Genomic DNA, 18,722 nt, shown 5'->3' on the forward strand with positions numbered 1-18,722 from the left:
GTAGAGCACATTAGCCGATGAGTGTATACAACGTCCCCTAGTTTTATACTACAAACATCTTCTGAAATGTCTAGCACAGTATGTCCAACTCTGCTGAAGGACCCCCGGACTACATCCTCTGGTCATTGAGCCTATACTCTTAAGGGCCATAGAGACAGACACTGGTTGCAGACTTCATAATCACCTTCGTCCGGGAACAAACTCAGTATAGTGAATATCACTTACCAATTTTAACAAGAAGATCTGCTAATGTTATCGTTGTACATTTAAATACGACAGAATGTGGTGCTTTTGAATGCAAAAACACGGTCCTTTTAAGAACAGAGGCCGCTGACAGTACTACAAATAGACAAACCATCTGTGCCCCCTGCTGGTCAAGCCTGAAACCGGAGATTGAACGCAGAATCCCCAAAGTGAACAGTAATTGCCTAGGTAGGATGATGATCCGTCCTTGAATCAGGACTCACATGGCTGTTCAATACATCTGGATCTGCTGAACTAAATGTGTCCGTGGACATAACTACTGTCCATCAGGATGACCAGGGAGGTGTTCAAGGAAACCTTCATGAAACAACCTCCTCTAAGGAAACCTTCATGAAACAACCTCCTATAAGGAAAAATACTAATTTATACTCACCGTAAAAAATACTGATGTAATTATGAATATTTCTGTCTGATAATGTCATATAATATTATTATTACTACAGACATAAGATTACCTTAACTTAAACCTAACATAAAATAGCTCAACCATCTCCAGTTCAAATGTGTGTTTATTTTTTAAGTGATTAGTGGTGGGCTCCAATACTTTACAATGTGATCGATTGTTCATATTCATTTTACTGTTTTTGAATTTTTGGCTCTGAGACTGAGAAGATGAGTGCGCGCATTTGAGATTCAAGCGTGGCGGTGACTGGCATGAACGCGCATAGCGGCGGGCTTGACGTCACTGAGGCGCCCAAGCTGTCCAAAGCCACTGGTTTTGCTGGAAAAAGATGGGAATATCTGATAGATACATATCGAGGAAATAAAGGAAAATGTCTAATTTTGTATCCGTTTTCCACTTGACGCAGGATTCTAAGCAATGATTTGACCCTCTTTGGACAGACGAAAAGGTAGTTTGCTTTGAAAACAGTGGTTTTCATCATCATTGTGTTTGCGAAAAAATACCCCACGATTCTGCTAAACGTAGGCTATTGAGATTGCATTTCCATACATGTTACATTAAGATGTATACATCTTTAGGCATTCGTGTCGGTTACATTGCCTTTTTATGAGGATTTGTGTGACAGGAATGGCTTTTTCCCCCCAACAAATAAAACAGTTTATTATGGTTATCCTCGAAGCAATGGAGGAGGAAGAGGATAAGAATGGAATCGGGAGCTTTGGGTGTCTCCGAACGAAGGCATCCGCTTTTACCTATGGTTGGCAAATGTCTATATTAAGCTTTTCAAGGCTTGATCAAAGCTTAGCTGGCATTAATGCCACAATCACATTTCCGACTCTTTCGCTAGTGGCTGTCTTTATTTCATCAGTTTAACGAGCTCCCTAGTGAAGCGTTTTTTCTTTTCTAGTGACCGTAGACAAGCCCTTTTTCTATCTCTTCCCGTGTCAACAGAAACATAGATTAGTTTTTTGCAAGCTACATATGCAGTTCTATCAAGCAGAATTCGCAACATATGAGTCTGGTCAAACTTAATACACTGTCATCATTCAGCATAGCAATACTGGTTTTGCTACATTGTAACGCAAGAAAGCACCTACGCGGTTAGCCTAGCCAGCTAACTCTAGCGTCCAAGCCAGGCCCATTTACACCACTGTAAAGCGTGTGCAGCTAGTGGGATAGTGGATAGTACAGTCGCCGCGTTGCACAGTTAACCCCGAGGGTCGAACCCCTTACCGTCCATCCGAATTAAAAGACCGAAAGGATCTGCGTGTCTGTCGAGTGTGTAGTGTGCCAAGAAGACCAATTGGCAGTGCAATCTGTACTCATTCGCCCTTAATAGCTTTAACGGTTCTCGTCAAAAATGATCACCATCATCATGAACCATATCATTTACATGCTAACCAATTTTGACTGATTTGTTAGCCTCTCACTGTTCAGCTGTCCGTCACAGGATCATTTAGGGGTTGTGACCATACTGTACTATCGGGTCTACAGTTGAACATCCCAGCTGTCATCTATGCATGATGTGGATGGGCCTAGATGTAACTATGTAGTGTGTGGATGGAGGTAGGGATGTTCTGCTCATACTTGCTTTTTTTCCTCCTTACAGGTTACTCTGAGGTAGCAGCTCTTTGACGTGGATGCACAAAGCGAGAGAGCAGATGTTGATGATGAACAGTGTGTTTTCTGACTCCAGGTAAAGCAGTAGCAGAGAGAAACGACTCCAGGTAAAGCAGTAGCAGAGAGAAACCTCTGTATAAGTGTACAGATCTGCTGCTAAAGACACAGACACACTAGACACTCCCTACACCAGCCCCAGGTCTTGGTGAAGATGTATGGCAGTGCCCGTTCAGTTGGCAGAGGGGATGCCAACCACAGTGGGGGCAGAGATGGCGGGAGCAGCGGTAACCAGGGCTCCAGCCACTCCCCCCGCCTGCCCCGCTCCCCCCGGATGGGGCACCGGCGCACCAACAGCACCGGCGGGAGTGGGGGCGGTCCTGGAGGGGCGGGGGGAAAGACCCTCTCCATGGAAAACATCCAGTCTCTCAATGCTGCTTACGCCACTTCTGGACCCATGTACCTGAGCGACAACGAGGTCGCCATGGCCACCGATCACCTGCCCAAGAACGATGGGCGGATGATGACTACAATGGGCCGGCAGAGAGTGACGTACGGAGGCAGGGCCGGGGCCGGGGGCGGGGCCGGGGGCGGGGCTGCCAGCACCCCCAATATTGCAGCCTCGGTCCCAGGCAATGCTATGCTGCCTGGAAGCATGATGTCAGGTGACTCCCTGGCATTTGGGGATCACCACATGGCCTCCACTGTGCCCCACTCTCTCAGGCAGGCCCGGGACAACACCATCTTGGACCTGCAGGCCCAACTCAAAGAGGTACTAGACCCAGCGACAGGCTGTCAGTAGTCAGAACACACAAGAAAATAATGACAAGATGTTCAGTATCGTTTGTGACCTATTGATTTTCCTTGTGTACAATACATCAGCATGTATATTAGCATCAGCATGTATATTAGCATCAGCATGTATATTAGCATCAGCATGTATATTAGCATCAGCATGTATATGGGCATCTCCACATCTCCCTGTTCCCCCAGGTTCTGCATGAGAATGAGCTGCTGCGGCGCGAGGTGGAGGTGAAGGAGAGCAAGCTAAGCTCCTCCATGAACTCCATCAAGACCTTCTGGAGCCCCGAGCTGAAGAAGGAGAGGGCGCTGAGGAAGGACGAGGTGTCCAAGATCACCGTCTGGAAGGAGCAGTACCGCGTGATGCAAGACGAAGCCCAGGTGTGTGTGAGGACACCGCTGACCTGGTCCTAAGAGGGCCATGTTCCCTCTGTTCTACACTCAGCTGACCTGGTCCTCAGAGCCTCTGTTCTACACTCAGCAGACAGGTGTGAGGGGGTTCAACCCACAGCACCCCTGGTTCTTACTGGAGAGGGTTTTTTTGTCTGCATCATGTCTGTGCCTACCTAGTCTGTGACCCAGCCTATCACAGGTGTCCCTTTACTCTCCCTCCTTCTCCATTGGCTTGAGGCAGCTTTAGGCACATCCAGTAATTAATCCTCTTACGTGCTGCTATAGGCTGCCGATTTACAGATCAAACAGGGTGTTAGTTTAATGGCTGCATCCCTGCAGTTTCCACAGATGGATGTGTGGAGAGGAGGTAGGAGAAGAGAGGAGGCAGGAGAAGAGAGGGAGAGAGAGGAGGCAGGAGAAGAGAGGGAGAGAGATGAGGCAGGAGAAGAGAGGAGGCAGGAGAGAGAGGAGGCAGGAGAAGAGAGGGAGAGAGAGGAGGCAGGAGAAGAGAGGGAGAGAGAGGAGGCAGGAGAAGAGAGGAGGCAGGAGAAGAGGGAGAGAGAGGAGGCAGGAGAAGAGAGGGAGAGAGAGGAGGCAGGAGAAGAGAGGAGGGAAAGAGAGGAGGCAGGAGAAGAGAGGAGGCAGGAGAAGAGCGGGAGAGAGAGGAGGCAGGAGAAGAGAGGGAGAAAGAGGAGGCAGGAGAAGAGAGGAAGAGAGAGGAGGCAGGAGAAGAGAGGGAGAGAGAGGAGGCAGGAGAAGAGAGGGAGAGAGAGGAGGCAGGAAAAGAGAGGGAGAGAGAGGAGGCAGGAGAAGAGAGGAGGCAGGAGAAGAGAGGGAGAGAGATGAGGCAGGAGAAGAGAGGAGGCAGGAGAAGAGAGGGAGAGAGATGAGGCAGGAGAGAGAGGAGGCAGGAGAAGAGAGGGAGAGAGGAGGCAGGAGAAGAGAGGAGGCAGGAGAAGAGAGGGAGAGAGATGAGGCAGGAGAGAGAGGAGGCAGGAGAAGAGAGGGAGAGAGAGGAGGCAGGAGAAGAGAGGAGGCAGGAGAAGAGAGGGAGAGAGATGAGGCAGGAGAGAGAGGAGGCAGGAGAAGAGAGGGAGAGATGAGGCAGGAGAGAGAGGAGGCAGGAGAAGAGAGGGAGAGAGATGAGGCAGGAGAGAGAGGAGGCAGGAGAGAGAGGAGGCAGGAGAGAGAGGAGGCAGGAGAGAGAGGAGGCAGGAGAGAGAGGAGGCAGGAGAAGAGAGGAGGCAGGAGAAGAGAGGGAGAGAGAGGAGGCAGGAGAGAGATGAGGCAGGAGAGAGATGAGGCAGGAGAAGCAGAAGGAGTGTCTCTTGGGATGATCACTCCACATCAGCTGACAGGAGGACCATACTGCCCGTGTGTCAGAAATGGGACTTTGATGGCAGGTAGAGGCTCTCTGTTTAGCATAGTTCAGCACTGTGTGTGTGTGTGTGTGTGTGTGTGTGTGTGTGTGTGTGTGCAGCACTCCCACTGTATGTGTGTGTAAAGGCTGCTTGTCTGTGTTAGGGCTGTGTTTGTGTTAACTCCCTCCTCAGGTATATATACCACCCTCGCCAGTGAAAGGGCTTTTCGTTGGCCTCGCTGTCTAGTAGTCATCTCCCTGTTACATTAAGTTGACTTAAGAAGGACTCATTGAAAGTCAGCATGACTGGAGTGAAGTGGCAGGGCAGAGTGTGTGTGTGTGTGTGTGCGTGCATATATATATATGTGTGTGTGCGTGTTTGTATAAGTGTGTGTATATGTGTGTGGCTAGCTGGCTGAGTCCCCCTCTCCTGCTGGGTTGTGGTTCTTAGTAATGCCCTAGCAGCAAAAGCTAATCACTGGGTGCTCTAATTCCAAGATGCCTGTTTTCATATTGTTAACCCCACCCCCATCCTCAACTCCACGAACACACAGACATCTGGGTAATCACCACGTTTGTCTAACCATCCACCCCCTTGTGCTGCCAAGCTTGTTTGTGTGTATGTGTGTGTGTGAAAATGCTTGCCTGTGTGTGTGAGATTGATGAATGTGTGTGAGTGTTGTCTTAGAGCTTTGTGTGGTTGATGTTTTGGTGTGCATGTGAGGGCTAACATGGCCAGTCTGCAGCATCACTAGTGGGCTAACATGGCCAGTCTGCAGCATCACTAGTGGGCTAACATGGCCAGTCTGCAGCATCACTACTGGGCTAACATGGCCAGTCTGCAGCATCACTAGATGTTAGCAGGACAGACTCCCAGGGCGTGATCCAGTGGGAGGTTGAGAAAGAGAGGGAGAGAAAGGAGGGTGAAAAAACAGGATGAATAGCAAAACAAGGAAGCGAGGAGCGAGCCAGAGAAGAGGGGGTGTGAAGAGAAGGTGAGAGAGAGAGAGAGAGAGAGAGAGAAAGAGAGAGAGAGAGATGAGGAGGGATCAGTCAGTCAGCCTTATCTGGAGGGTGGGGGTAGAGAGAGAGGGGTGAGAGAAGGGGAAGTGTGAGAAAGGGGGGTTGTGATAGCGAGAAGTGTTCATGTTAAACTAGTGAGAGACTGGTGTGTGTTCTAGTCCCCTTGAGCACACAGCATACACTCAAACACACACAGATGAACTAATCCCAGTGTGTGTGTGCAGCACCTCCAGATGACAGTGCAGGCTCTGCAGGACGAGCTGAGGATCCAGAGGGACTTGAACCAGCTGCTGCAGCAGGACCCAGCCCTCCAGGGTCGCGACCTTGCCATGACCTCCGAACCCACTGAGGAGAACCACCGCCGGCTGCAGGCAGAGCACGAGCGGCAGGCCAAGGAGCTGTTCCTCCTGAGAAGGACCCTGGAGGAGATGGAGCTGAGGATCGACACCCAGAAGCAGACCCTGGGCGCCAGGGACGAGTCCATCAAGAAGCTGCTAGAGATGCTGCAGAGCAAAGGTGCCCTGCATGGAGATCCATGCACACCCTCACACACATGCCTACTCTGCCATGTTCACGTTGTGAAAGGGGAGCTGTCCTGTCGTGTGGCCCTGGGGGTCTGAGGTCGATGAGTTACAGCCTGGTGTTGGTCGGTCTGCAGGTCCGTCTGCCAAGGCCTCGGAGGAGGACCAGGAGAGGACCAGGAGACTGGCGGACGCTGAGATGCACCGTCACCATCTGGAGAGCCTGCTGGACCAGAGGGACCGAGAGACGGCTGCCCTGAGAGAGGTGGGGCGGAGGACAGGAGAGCTTAACTCTGTTCTCCTTCGTTCATGGTGCTAACTGATTGCTCTGTTGTGCGTGTCCCAGGAGCTGCATCGACGCTACGAAGGAACCCCAGAGTCCATAAAGACCAAGGCTCTGCAGACCGTCATCGACATGAAGGTGAGCTGTCCTGTGTGTGTCCGTGTGTGTGTGTCTGTGTGCCCTGTGTGTGTCCGTGAGTGTGTGTTGAGCCCTCTCTCCCCTGGCCAGGATGCTAAGCTCATGTCCATGGAGCGAGGCCTGAGAGAGCTGGAGGAGGAGCTGCTGAAGCTCAAGTCCAGCGGGCTGAGCTGTGAGGAGCGTCAGGAGGAGATGAAGCAGATGGAGCTGTACCGCTCCCACACCAAGTTCATGAAGAGCAAGGTGAGGGGGGACTCCACCCCTGCAGCTCTGCCAGGCCAGAGGGGGGTCTGAACCCGAGCACCACCACAGCTGTGTAGAATCCTACTTTAGTTCTGAACTGGAGGATGAGATGATGTAGAGGCGGCCTCATCAGGTCAAAATTTTGTCTCAAGTTTGTCTCTCACCGTAGAACAGAATAGTTTAATGTTCTGAAAAATGCTTTCATCCATAGAAGTATACAAAACGTAAGTGAAGCAGATAACGGATAACATTACAGGGATTAACCCCAAGGAAAAGTCTGTTACAAGACAGTGCAACAGCAATATCACAACTTCAAAGTTTGGCAGATTTGGGGTCAGACGGCTGAGCGGTTAGAGAATCGGCTATTAATCGGAAGGTTGTCGGTTCGATTCCCGGCTGAGTAAAATGACGTTGTGTCCTTGGGCAAGGCATTTCACCCTACTTGCCTCGGGGGGAATGTCCCTGTACTTACTGTTAGTCGCTCTGGATAAGAGCGTCTGCTAAATGACTAAATGTAAATGCTGATACCACAAGAAGTTAAGTGCATGAATTATTGGGGAACTGTTGGAATTCTTCCTGTCCTTGTGTTCTCCTGCTTGCCCCTCGTTCCTCATCTCAGATGGACCAGGTGAAGCAGGACCTGTCCAGGAAGGATGCAGAGCTGCTGGGCTTGAGGACCAAGTTGGAGACTCTCACTAACCAGTTCTCCGACAGCAAGCAGCACATCGAGGTGCTGAAGGAGTCCCTCACCGCCAAGGAGCAGCGTGCTGCCATCTTGCAGACAGAGGTGTTCACACACACACACAGGGCCTCTGGGGTCTAGCCATTGTTCAGAAGGTTACACTGGATCCTAGCAACATGTCAGTCTCATGTAGCAGTTGTGCGCCCTGCCTGCTAGGTGGACGCTCTGCGTCTGCGACTGGAGGAGAAGGAGGCCACGCTCAACAAGAAGAGCAAGCAGATCCAGGAGGTGTCGGAGGAGAAGGGCACTCTGAACGGAGAGATCCACGACCTCAAAGACATGCTGGATGTTAAGGAGCGCAAGGTCAACGTGCTGCAGAAGAAGGTGCGTTCAACACTTCTACACCGCTCTCACCATGTTCTCCTCATTTCCATGTAAGTTATGTGTCACTCTGCTATTTGTCAGTCAGCATGTTTATGTGTGTGTGTGTATGTGTGTGTATGTGTGTTTCCTCTAGATTGAGAACCTCCAGGAGCAGCTGAGGGACAAGGAGAAGCAGATGAGCAGCCTGAAGGAGAGGGTCAAGTCCCTCCAGACCGACACGTCCAACACCGACACAGCCCTCACCACCCTGGAGGAGTCCCTCGCTGAGAAGGTACCTGTGTGTGTGTGTGTGTGTGTGTGTGTGTGTGTGTGTGTGAGATGATTGAACACAACATGATGGTGCCACATGGGTGTGTGTGTGTGCAGGAGCGGATCATCGAGCGTTTGAAGGAGCAGAGAGATCGTGACGACAGGGAGAAGACAGAGGAGACGGAGAGCAACAAGAAGGAGCTGAAGGAGCTGAAGGAGAGAGTCAGCATGCTGCAGGGAGACCTGTCAGACAGAGAGGTGTGACACACACACACCAGGAAATACATCGCAAAGATTTGATGTACTTTTGGCAAAGTACAATGTGTGGGAATCTAAAGTGTTTCTCTTGGTATTGTGTGTGTGTGTGACCGTCCACCCAGACCAGTCTGTTGGACCTGAAGGAACACGCCTCGTCCCTGGCTTCATCCAGTCTGAAGAAGGACTCCAAGCTGAAGACCCTGGAGATCGCCCTGGAGCAGAAGAGAGAGGAGGGCCATAAAATGGAGCACCAGCTGAAGAGGGTGAGATGTCGCAAAGCCCCCTGGGAAGGAGCAGGGCCATGGGTGGGTTTCTCTGTTGTGTTGTCAGGCTCAGTGTGTGATTTGTGTTGTCAGGCTCAGAGCGCAGCACTGGAGGCCCAGGCTAACACAGAGCTGGCTGAACGCATCAACAACCTGGAACAGGAAGTAGCACGCCACAAAGAGGATTCTGGGAAAGCCCAGGCTGAGGTGGACCGGTTGTTGGAGATCTTAAGAGAGATGGAGAATGAGAAAAATGACAAGGACAGGAAGATCAACGAGCTGGAGAGGTGTGTGTGTGTGTGGAACAAATCGCCAGTGTCCTAACAGCTGTGTGATAGCCTAGCATTCTGCCCTCTCCTCCTCTCTCTCTTCCCCTCCTCTCCCTCTTCTCTCTCCCCCCCCCCTCTCCCTCCTCTCTCTCTTCCCCCCCTCTCCCTTCTTCTCTCTCCCTCCTCATCTCTCTTCCCCCCCCCTCTCCCTCCTCCTCTCTGCACTTGCTTGTCTTCCTACTGTCTGAACCTGTGGTTTTCTCTCTCTTCTTCTTCTCTTTGGACTGGACCTCTGTCACCCCAACAGTCAGGCCTCCAGGTTAGTAACACACTCCACTCTCCTCATCTCTATCTCCTCTCCCCCCACCCACTACTCCTCCCCATAATATTCCTTCTCTGCTCCTCTCTGTCCGGGAGGATCTAAACAAGTCCTCCTGTATCCCACGCTGCCTTGCAGGCAGAGTAAGGACCAGAGTAAGAAGGTGGCATCCCTCAAGCACAAGGAGCAAGTGGAGAAGAGCCGGAACGCCCGTCTGGTGGACGAGGCCCGCAAGAGAGAGGACAACATCTCAGAGAGCTCCCACCAGATCAAGGTGTGTGTGTGTTAAACTGGGAGAGAGAGAGATGGGGAGGGGGGATCACATGCTGTAGTGTGTCACTTAGGTGTGATGGGGTCATTATGTTGGAGGGAGGGTGGTGGCAAACTTTCTGGAGTGTGTGTGTGACGGTGTGCGTGTGTGTGTGCATCACTACTGCAGGAGTCTCTACGCACCAAGACGGAGCGCATCGAGGAGCTGGAGGAGGCTCTGAGGGAGAGCGTCCAGATCACCGCAGAGAGGGAGATGGTGCTGGCTCAGGAGGAGGCCACTAGGAACCACCAGGAGAAACAGGTACACACACACACACACACACACACAAGCCCAGCTCCTGCTTCCTCTCTCCTTCTCCTATCTTCCTCTCAGCGGGCAGCAAAAGTGTGCCCCAGTCCACCTCCCTCCACCTGTTCCACACTCTGCTGTTCCTCCTCCTCTCTGGTGTGTGTTCTCTCTCATGTTGTCCTGTTTTCTCTCTGCGACTTGCCGCCTCAGAAGCACTCACTCAAACCACTGCATGAGTCCAACCACGTCCACATTCAGTGGTCTAAGGTATGCTGTTACCCCTCCTCCCACTACTGTCACCCCTCTGGCTTTATCTGGCCAATCAGTGCACTGCCTCCAAAGCTGCCTCAAGTATGACAGACAGAAGAAAGAGCTTGGTGCTTAGTGGCTCAAGGATCCAGAACTGTGATTGTGTGATTTCTTCGTAAGCGCCAGATAAATGTAGGTGCTACTTAGTCCAGTAATACATGGCGTGTAGTAGGCGTGTCCTTGACTCACACACTCTGTCCCAGCCCTTCCCCTCCCCAAGTGCTTTTGATCATCTAAACATGGCTGGAACGTAGGAAGCAGATTACACACCTTCAGTCTGTGTCTCCGTGTGTGCATGTCTGCATTTGTCTGTGGTGTGTGTGTGTGTGCCAGATGGAGGAGCTGCTTGCAGCCATGGAGAAGGTGAAGCAGGAGCTGGAGTCCATGAGGGCCAAGCTGTCGTCCACACAGCAGTCCTTGTGTGAGAAGGAGGCCCACCTCACCACGCTGCGCGCAGAGCGACGCAAGCACCTGGAGGAGGTGTTAGAGATGAAGTAAGACTGTCACGCATACACACACCTGAACACCTCCAGCCACGTTGAAAGATACACATCTTTTTCCTGACTGTGGTTGAGTGCCTGTGAGCTCCAGGCTGCGGGGTGACGGCCAGCCTGTCTCTGTAACCTTCAGGCTGAGGAGCTGAACTGTCTTCCTCCTCCCCACAGACAGGAGGCGCTGCTGGCAGCTATCAGTGAGAAGGATGCCAACATCGCCCTGCTGGAGCTGTCGTCCTCCAAGAAGAAGAAGACGCAGGACGAGGTGGCCCTGCTGAAGAGGGAGAAGGACCGGCTGGTGCAGCAGCTCAAACAGCAGGTGAAGCTTCCCATATAACGTGACCTGGGTCACAACCTCATCACATGACCTGGGTCATAACCTCATCACATGACCTGGGTTAGGTCACTACATTCCTTCAGTGCAGATTGATGAAGGCAGGACTGTGACTCATGTGCTGATCCGGCTCTTCTCCAGACCCAGAACCGGATGAAGCTCATGGCCGACAACTATGAGGACGACCACCTGAAGACTGCCCCTGACCAGACCAATCACAAACCCTCTCCAGATCAGGTGGGTGCCCCCTGGCCAGCTCTGTCAGCTCCCTGTTGAGCCTCAGGTGGTGATTCCTCTGAGAGCTCAGAGCCAGTGGTCATCTAAGAATCCTGCTGTAGACCAGGTCCAACCTCCAGAGGTGTTCTCTTGAGTACCAGGACCTGTCCTCTGCTCCTACCACAGTTCCATGCACTAACCAGATGTTCTTTTTTAATGCTGCGATTGGCTGAAACCCATCCTATAGGATGATGAGGAGGGTATTTGGGCATAGCCAACCCTGTGCCCTCCCCTTCTCTCTCAGCCATTTTGTTCAGAATGGTGAGCATGAACGCCAGACTCATCTGTTCCTTTCATCTGCCTGGCCTGTTTGCTGGTCTCTCTCCATCACCTCCTCTCCTCCTCCTGTGGGTTACCTGTACTGTCCTTGGTCATGTGATGCTGTGTCATGTGATGCTGTCATGCTGTGTCATGTGATGCTGTGTCAAGTGATGCTGTGTCAAGTGATGCTGTGTCATGTGATGCTGTGTCATGTGATGCTGTCATGCTGTGTCATGCAATGCTGTCATGCGATGCTGTCATGCATATCCAGTGTTTGCTGCATGTTTTCAGTCTTTGTCATTTGAAGTGTTGCTAAATTACCAGTTCCCAGCCATCGCACCCAGGTCAGGAAATGTTGGTCTAGGGGGCTGCATTTGATTTGCCTCCATGCATGCGATTTCCAGATTTAGGTTGATCCTGGTGAGGTGATGGGAGGGTGTGTGAGACCTGCTGCATGTGTGTTCCTCTGCATGCAGCATCCCATGTGGGGGCTCCTGTCTGGGGTCCCTGCAGCTCTCATGACCACCCCCACCCTGTCCTTCTGTCTCTGTGTAGATGATCCCCCCTCTCCTAGTCCTGTCCCAAAACCGAGGTAAACTGAAGCTCTACATCGCCCACCTGACCGACCTCTGCCATGATCGTGACCCACACATCCTCAGCCACCTAGCCCCACCCCCCCACTATCACCGTAGCAACCCCCCAGGCTGGGAGGAGGAGCTGCAGAAGATGAGCACTGAGCAGGTATCTCTCTCTCAAAATCTCTGTCACACTCTCTCACACACTCTCTCTCTCTCTCTCACACACACTCTCTCTCTCTCACACACTCTCTCTCACACTCTCTCTCCTCTCTCTCTCCCTCCCTCCCTCTCTCTGGTTCATTAACGCCCCTGCTGTCCCTCCAGTTACAGTGGGAGGTGGAGGAGTGTGAGCGGGAGAGCGGAGAGCTGCAGGAGTTTGCCAACGCTGTGCTGCAGCAGATTGCTGACCTCTGTCCTGACATCCTGGAGCAGGTGGTCAACGCCCTGGAGGAGTCCTGCTGACATGCCCTCTCATGACCTTCCTACTCTTAGAACGTCACACCTGAACTCACCTGAAAACCACCAGAAACCACTAGGTCCTGTCCAGGTGAAGCTCACCACGTGTCCCAGGTGAAGCAGGATCTCACTGGGTTCCAAGGCACAGCACAGGTTGTCAAGGCTCCTCTGTTGCTCTACCATATCTACTGACTGTCGTCCCTCTGTTTGATCTTGGGGCCGATGCACTTCTCTCCCTGGCTAGAGGGCTGGGACACCAGAAGCATGGCGCTTGGAAAACGGTCACACACCTTTTGGAAACAACTGATTTAAACAATCAAACAAAAACTGCATGCTTTTCATTCTGTTTGAGTTTCAGGTTGTGTTTTGGTGCCAGGTTAGTCAGTGTTAGGGCAGGGTTTCAAACTGACCTCTCTCTGATTGGCTGCTGTGTTGTCAGGGCCCAGAGGGAGGAGCTTGGATTGGACATCCTGACAGGAAGTGTTGGATGGTCCACTGCTGGTTGATTTGGAGCTTTAGTGTCAGTCTAGCTTCCCTCCTTGCAGACAGACAGACAGCAGAGCAGAGCAGAGCTAGCTTTGCTTCCTCATGGTTTTGCACACGGTGGCTAGGTGTTAGTGTTCTACAGTGGTGTTGGCATGTGCATGGCCCAGCACTGGAGCTCCACGGGGACTTTGGCCTGTGTCCTGATGCTGCGACGGCATGAGGATGTCAGACATGGAGAACCTGATCCCATGTCATCCAAAGTTTATATTAAAGATACAAGTCAGTTTTTTGTTGTTGTTGATGGTCTTGTTGATTAGAATGTTCAGGGCAATGCAAATGTCTTCAGGAGTTTTGTTTGAAAAAATGTTATTTAAAGGCCTAAAAAACAACAACTTAAAAGTCACACGTTGACATATTTAGACCTTTTTTTATCAGTTTGTAAATAAAACTATGTGCAGTGACTGCTTTAAGGTGACTCGTGGAAGATGTGAGTTCCATTAAAGAAAAAATCCTAACAAAAAAACATGTGAAATGTAAAGCAGTGTGACAGTAAAGTCATGTTCTATTGATATACACACATATATAAATATATATATATATAAAAATAACAGTATGATGTTTACCGTATGGATATATGCATTGAATGTTTGCACAGAATCTGGAGGAGCTCTCTGTCCCTTTGAACAAAATGGCTGATGCGTTTCAGTGTCTTCTGATCAAACTAAAGTTAAACATTTGTGTCAAAACAACCAACTTTTCTAAATGTTTCAAAAAAGAAAAAATGACAGTGAAAGACAAATGTTGTTAAACCGTGACTGTGTGAAGGGAGATTTATTTATAAGTCATTTTTTATACTTTTACCTGATGGGGCTGTATCTCCCGGAGCCACCAGTGTTGTTTTAGAAAGACTGATCTCTCTCACAGACACACTGTTGGACTGACAGACTGATCTCTCTCACACACACACTGTTGGACTGACGGACTGATCTCTCTCTCTCACACACACACACACTGTTGGACTGACGGACTGATCTCTCTCTCACAGACGCACTGTTGGACTGACAGACTGATCTCTCTCACACACACACACACACTGTTGGACTGACACTGTTCTCTCTCACACACACACTGTTGGACTGACAGACTGATCTCTCTCTCACACACACACACACACACACACTGTTGGACTGACAAGTCTATGGTTCTCCTGTGGTTATGGGTAATGCCTCAAAACACACCAGTAGAAACCGGTTCCAAACCTCCATACATGGACACTGTCTGGGTTGTTCATGTTGGCAGGGACTGGTTGTGCTAAGGTCTTAACAGATAACGGTGTGGGGCACATCATGTCAGCAAGTGTGATATTAATTATAATTAATACCTCATCTAATGAAACAACATCCATTTTGCATTGGTGACCTTTCCTGTTTCTAATGTTCTGCTTGGTGGTTCTAATGCATCTTCTCCAGGGTTGGCTGAAGGAGAAGTTGAGACTGTTGCTAGTCTTGTTTTGACCCAGTTTAGTCTACCTTGTCTAGGTAGTTATTCCACCTTTCACCTGTGGCTCGTGTGGTCAGTGATCACCTAGTCCTGTGACAGGAGTCCCACTCCCACCATGACTCTATCCTAGCCTTAATGTCTGCTCACTTCATCTGGAACACCTTGATGAGGATGGAGTTTCTATCATGTTGATTTGATTTTCACACTTTTTGCATTTGTAAAGCTTGTACTGCCTTGTCTGTGTTGATAATTAACAAACCATGTAAAAAAAAAAAGCAAAAAAAGCAAAACTGACTGGTTTGAGTATTTGCATTTTTGTATGTATGTAAATAAATATATCCTATCAATCTGTTTTGTATGAGCCAGACTTTGTGCAGAAGATGGACAGACACAAAACATGGAAATTAGATTCAGAATCGATCATAGAAGAAACAACACGGCATGAAAAGTATTCTGCATTTTAATTCATAAATATCGCTATTGTAGGAATATAAAACAATTTCAATCACCCTTGTTAAACACAGATCATTCCTTCTAAGCTTGTCAGAAGGAAGGATGGTGGCTTAGGCTGTATGCTGGGAGCACGGTGGGCGGGGCCTCGCCTGTTGTTGGTAACCAATCAGGAAGGCCGGTTCTCTGGAGTGGCAGGGGGCAGAAAGGCAGCGTTGAGCAGGTAGAGGGGGAAGGGGGGAGAAGAAAGGGGGGAAGGGGTGGGGGTCCATATCTATTTACAGAATAACTCCTGGGAAAAACAGACAGCTACGAACTAACAGTTGGATTAGAAGGGGAAAACTGATGGAGAAAAGTGTTCACTTCAATTTGAAGTACAATGTTCTAAACCAGAGCCATTCATTATAAAAATACATACGGCAGCAAAAACACACTGACTTATTCCAAGCGTCCGTCCAAGGCATCCCAGCTGTTTTGTGCAGTGTTCAAAACAATGAAGCCTATTTTTTCATATGGGGACCTGCTATGGTATGTTCTATTGTTTTCTTTTTAACACTGGTAAACAATTAAAGGGGAAGTTGAAGGGGCCAAACCACATGTTAGCCAGGGTGTTCTGTAATGGGGTTGAATTTCCCAGGCACTCCAGTTGATGAACGAGGTAGCTAGCTTGTACAAACTTTACAGAAACAAAGAATGTATCGAAAGAGAAAGAAAGCAGAAGATTTGAGATGGTTATCAAAATCAGGTGGAATATTGCAGTAAGACAATGTTACAATAGTGATAATGTTGGAAGTCACAGCGTGGTAGTTATTAAAGGTGATGCAGCCGCCAGTCTCTACGAGGACGTCAGGGATCACGCCTGAAGCGTCCCCTTCTCCTCGCTGGGCTCCTATTGGTCACCCCTTCTCCTCGCTGGGCTCCTATTGGTCACCCCTTCTCCTCGCTGGGCTCCCATTGGTCACTCAGAAAAGCTTCACCTCACTTTCTCACTCTCAGTCATCTGCCAGAGGCCCAGGTTCAGCACTTTAAGGCAGGGCAGCTGGGTGATCCTCTCCAGGCCTCGCTTGGTGATCTTGGTGCAGCCGTACAGGTCAATCCCCGTCAGCTGGGTCAGGTGGTCAGCGATCAGCTCCAGCCCCTTGTCAGTGATCCTCACGCACTGGCCGATGTTCAGGGTCTTCAGCTCTTGCATCTGGCGCACCATGCGGTTGATGCCGTCGTCGCTGATGTGACACGAGCAGAGCGACAGCGAGCGGAGCTTGTACAAGCCCTGGGCCAGGTACGCCAGGCTCTGGTCACCCACCTTGTCACAGAAGGACACGTCCAGGCCAGACAGGCGCAGGGAGCCCATGGCCAGGTGCATGATGCCAGTGTCACTGATGTTGTCACAGGACCGCAGGTTCAGGCTGCACAGGTGAGCCATGTGGGACAGGTGGATCATGCCCGCGTCAGAGATTCCTCCACAGAAGCTGAGGTTGAGGACCTGGAGCTTGTTCAGGCCCTTGGAGACGTGCTTGAGGGCCAGGTCTGTGAGCTTCTGGCAGTCCTGCAGCGTAAGCTGCTCCAGGGAGAGGCAGCCCTCGGCCGCGCTCCGGGTCATCCCTGCCAGGTGGCCGATGCCTACATCAGACACGTGTCTGCAGCTACGCAGGTTAAGGCTCTTGAGTTTGTGCAGGCCCCAGGCGACCAGCAGCAGACCTGTGTTGGTGATGTTGCTGCACCCACCTAACTCCAGCACCTCAAGGTTTTTGAGGTACTGGGCGATCCTCCCGAGGCTCGAGTCCGTGATCTGTTTACAAAGGCTGAGGTTTAGTACACGCAAGGATGGGATATCCTGCACGAAGGCATGTCCCAGCCCGTTGTCTGTCAGATTAAAGCATCCGCATAGGTTAAGGCTTTCGATGTGGGGCATCCCCTGTATGACGTAGCTGAGACTTCTGCGGAGACTTAGAATCTGCACTTTCTTGATACCTCGCGCCTGCAGGCTGGGGAACAGTGACGGGTTGGCTCGGCGTAGATGGAGCTTTGCTTCCACCCCCCTCCACACTGACTTGTGGTAGGACGCGTCTCTCCAGGCCGCGCACACTTGGGCGACTCTTCCTTTATCCTTTACGTCCAAATAACTAAATATTATGGCTAAAATCTCCGGGAAAAGGCAAGATATGTGAGTTTCCATTTCATACATGTTTGGGAAAAGCGCGAGCTGCGTAGGTGGCGCAATGTAAATGTCTTTTTAGCTTGCTAGCTAACGTAAGCTAACTTGCTAATAGTAATCAAGTCCAACCATTCCATGACACTTCATATTCATATCCGAAAGTCCAAATGTCAGGTTGTAGTTGTGCTTCTTATTACCTTCCAGATATGGTTATCTTACCAGTTGACGGCATTGACTGAATACAAACATCAGTCCGTTCGTAGCCAGACTAGCTGACTTAGCCAGTGCTAGCTAACAGCGCACCAAAACAACAGAACTCTTTGACGTTAAACAACTCTGCACGTTTCCCGCCTCGGGGTCGAATTTTGTTTTTCAATAGGATCCAAACGGTCGTTCATTTTCAGAATTATAGAAGTAAACTGAGTTTGTTTCATCCGTATCATTATAAGTTACCGAGCTAGCTAGCGTGCCAGCTACCGTACCAACTCTGTTGTGTGTCAATCTTAGGGCGCTTCCTGTGTGTTCGTCTTTGTCTGGTCATTCAAACCGACGCAGGAGAAAAGGCATTCCTTCGGTGTAATGGGGGAACACACTCCATAACACCACAAAAGATCTGGATTGATTTTTCTATTTTATTAAAAGATGGTCCAATTAGTATTTAACATTTAATGTGATGTTTAAAAATTGATCTCACGCATTAATATAGAATTATTTATTTAGATTATAATTTCACTGTATATAGTTACCCCTTTATAATCTATTTGGTTTCGCCTAACTCTAGCCGGGCACTTAATCCATCCTAAAGTTGGTTTACCAACCGGTTGAGCAATGACATGATAAATAGTTCTGAATACTGATACATAAAAAAGTAGAATCGGTAACATTAGACACGATTTGACTATCATGGGAACTTTCGCGTTGAGAAGTGGGAGTGTCTCTTGCTGAAGTAGGAACCTCTATTTTGCTTCCTCGTTTTGTGACAATTTTGTCAGGAACGAGATGTGGCCAACAGAGGGCGTAAGAGCTCTAATGGCCGTGAGATCCTAAAATCTACCTTGTTCGGATCCTCGAATCAGTCATACGCAGTGGCTGTGCTAGACACATTTGACTGGGGGGTGGGGGGGTGGGGGGTGGGGGTGGGGGGGAAGAGATAGAGAGAGATAGAGAGACAGTTAAATAAATAGAGAGAGAGAGATAGAGAGACAGGAAAATAAATACAGAGAGAGATAAAGAGACAGGTAAATAAATAGAGAGAGAGATAGATAAAGAGACGGGTAAATAAATAAATAGAGAGAGAGACAGGTAAATAAATAGAGAGAGAGAAAGAGACATGTAAATAAATAAAGAGAGAGAGATGGAGAGACACGTAAATAAATAGAGAAAGAGATAGAGAG

General features: G+C 49.9%; 2 protein-coding genes across 4 annotated transcripts; one reads left to right on the top strand and one right to left on the bottom strand.

The window, feature by feature from the left end:
• The first annotated feature begins 951 nt into the window (after positions 1 to 951).
• LOC124476688 (ELKS/Rab6-interacting/CAST family member 1-like) lies at positions 952 to 15,062 on the top strand. Of its 3 annotated transcripts, none has more exons than XM_047033972.1 (21): positions 952 to 1,115; positions 2,277 to 3,056; positions 3,278 to 3,466; positions 6,086 to 6,377; positions 6,520 to 6,647; positions 6,729 to 6,803; positions 6,894 to 7,046; positions 7,666 to 7,833; positions 7,945 to 8,112; positions 8,246 to 8,383; positions 8,479 to 8,619; positions 8,742 to 8,882; positions 8,976 to 9,169; positions 9,459 to 9,470; positions 9,609 to 9,744; positions 9,910 to 10,041; positions 10,672 to 10,832; positions 11,004 to 11,151; positions 11,308 to 11,403; positions 12,259 to 12,444; positions 12,606 to 15,062. In XM_047033972.1, the coding sequence occupies exons 2-21, from the start codon at positions 2,499 to 2,501 to the stop codon at positions 12,741 to 12,743; spliced, it is 3,354 nt and encodes a 1,117-aa protein (XP_046889928.1). In that variant the 5' UTR covers positions 952 to 1,115; positions 2,277 to 2,498; the 3' UTR covers positions 12,744 to 15,062. The 3 variants fall into 3 exon arrangements, with proteins under 3 accessions (XP_046889928.1, XP_046889930.1, XP_046889929.1); XM_047033974.1 differs by lacking the exon at positions 12,606 to 15,062 and adding an exon at positions 11,630 to 11,703 and having other exon boundaries at positions 12,259 to 12,294; XM_047033973.1 differs by lacking the exon at positions 9,459 to 9,470.
• A 380-nt stretch (positions 15,063 to 15,442) lies between these two features.
• LOC124476487 (F-box/LRR-repeat protein 14) lies at positions 15,443 to 17,964 on the bottom strand. Its single transcript, XM_047033653.1, has one exon. The coding sequence runs from the start codon at positions 17,356 to 17,358 to the stop codon at positions 16,147 to 16,149; it is 1,212 nt and encodes a 403-aa protein (XP_046889609.1). The 5' UTR covers positions 17,359 to 17,964; the 3' UTR covers positions 15,443 to 16,146.
• Between the last annotated feature and the right edge of the window lie 758 nt (positions 17,965 to 18,722).

This window comes from Hypomesus transpacificus, chromosome 14, assembly GCF_021917145.1.
Source record: "Hypomesus transpacificus isolate Combined female chromosome 14, fHypTra1, whole genome shotgun sequence".
Lineage (NCBI taxonomy): Eukaryota > Metazoa > Chordata > Actinopteri > Osmeriformes > Osmeridae > Hypomesus > Hypomesus transpacificus.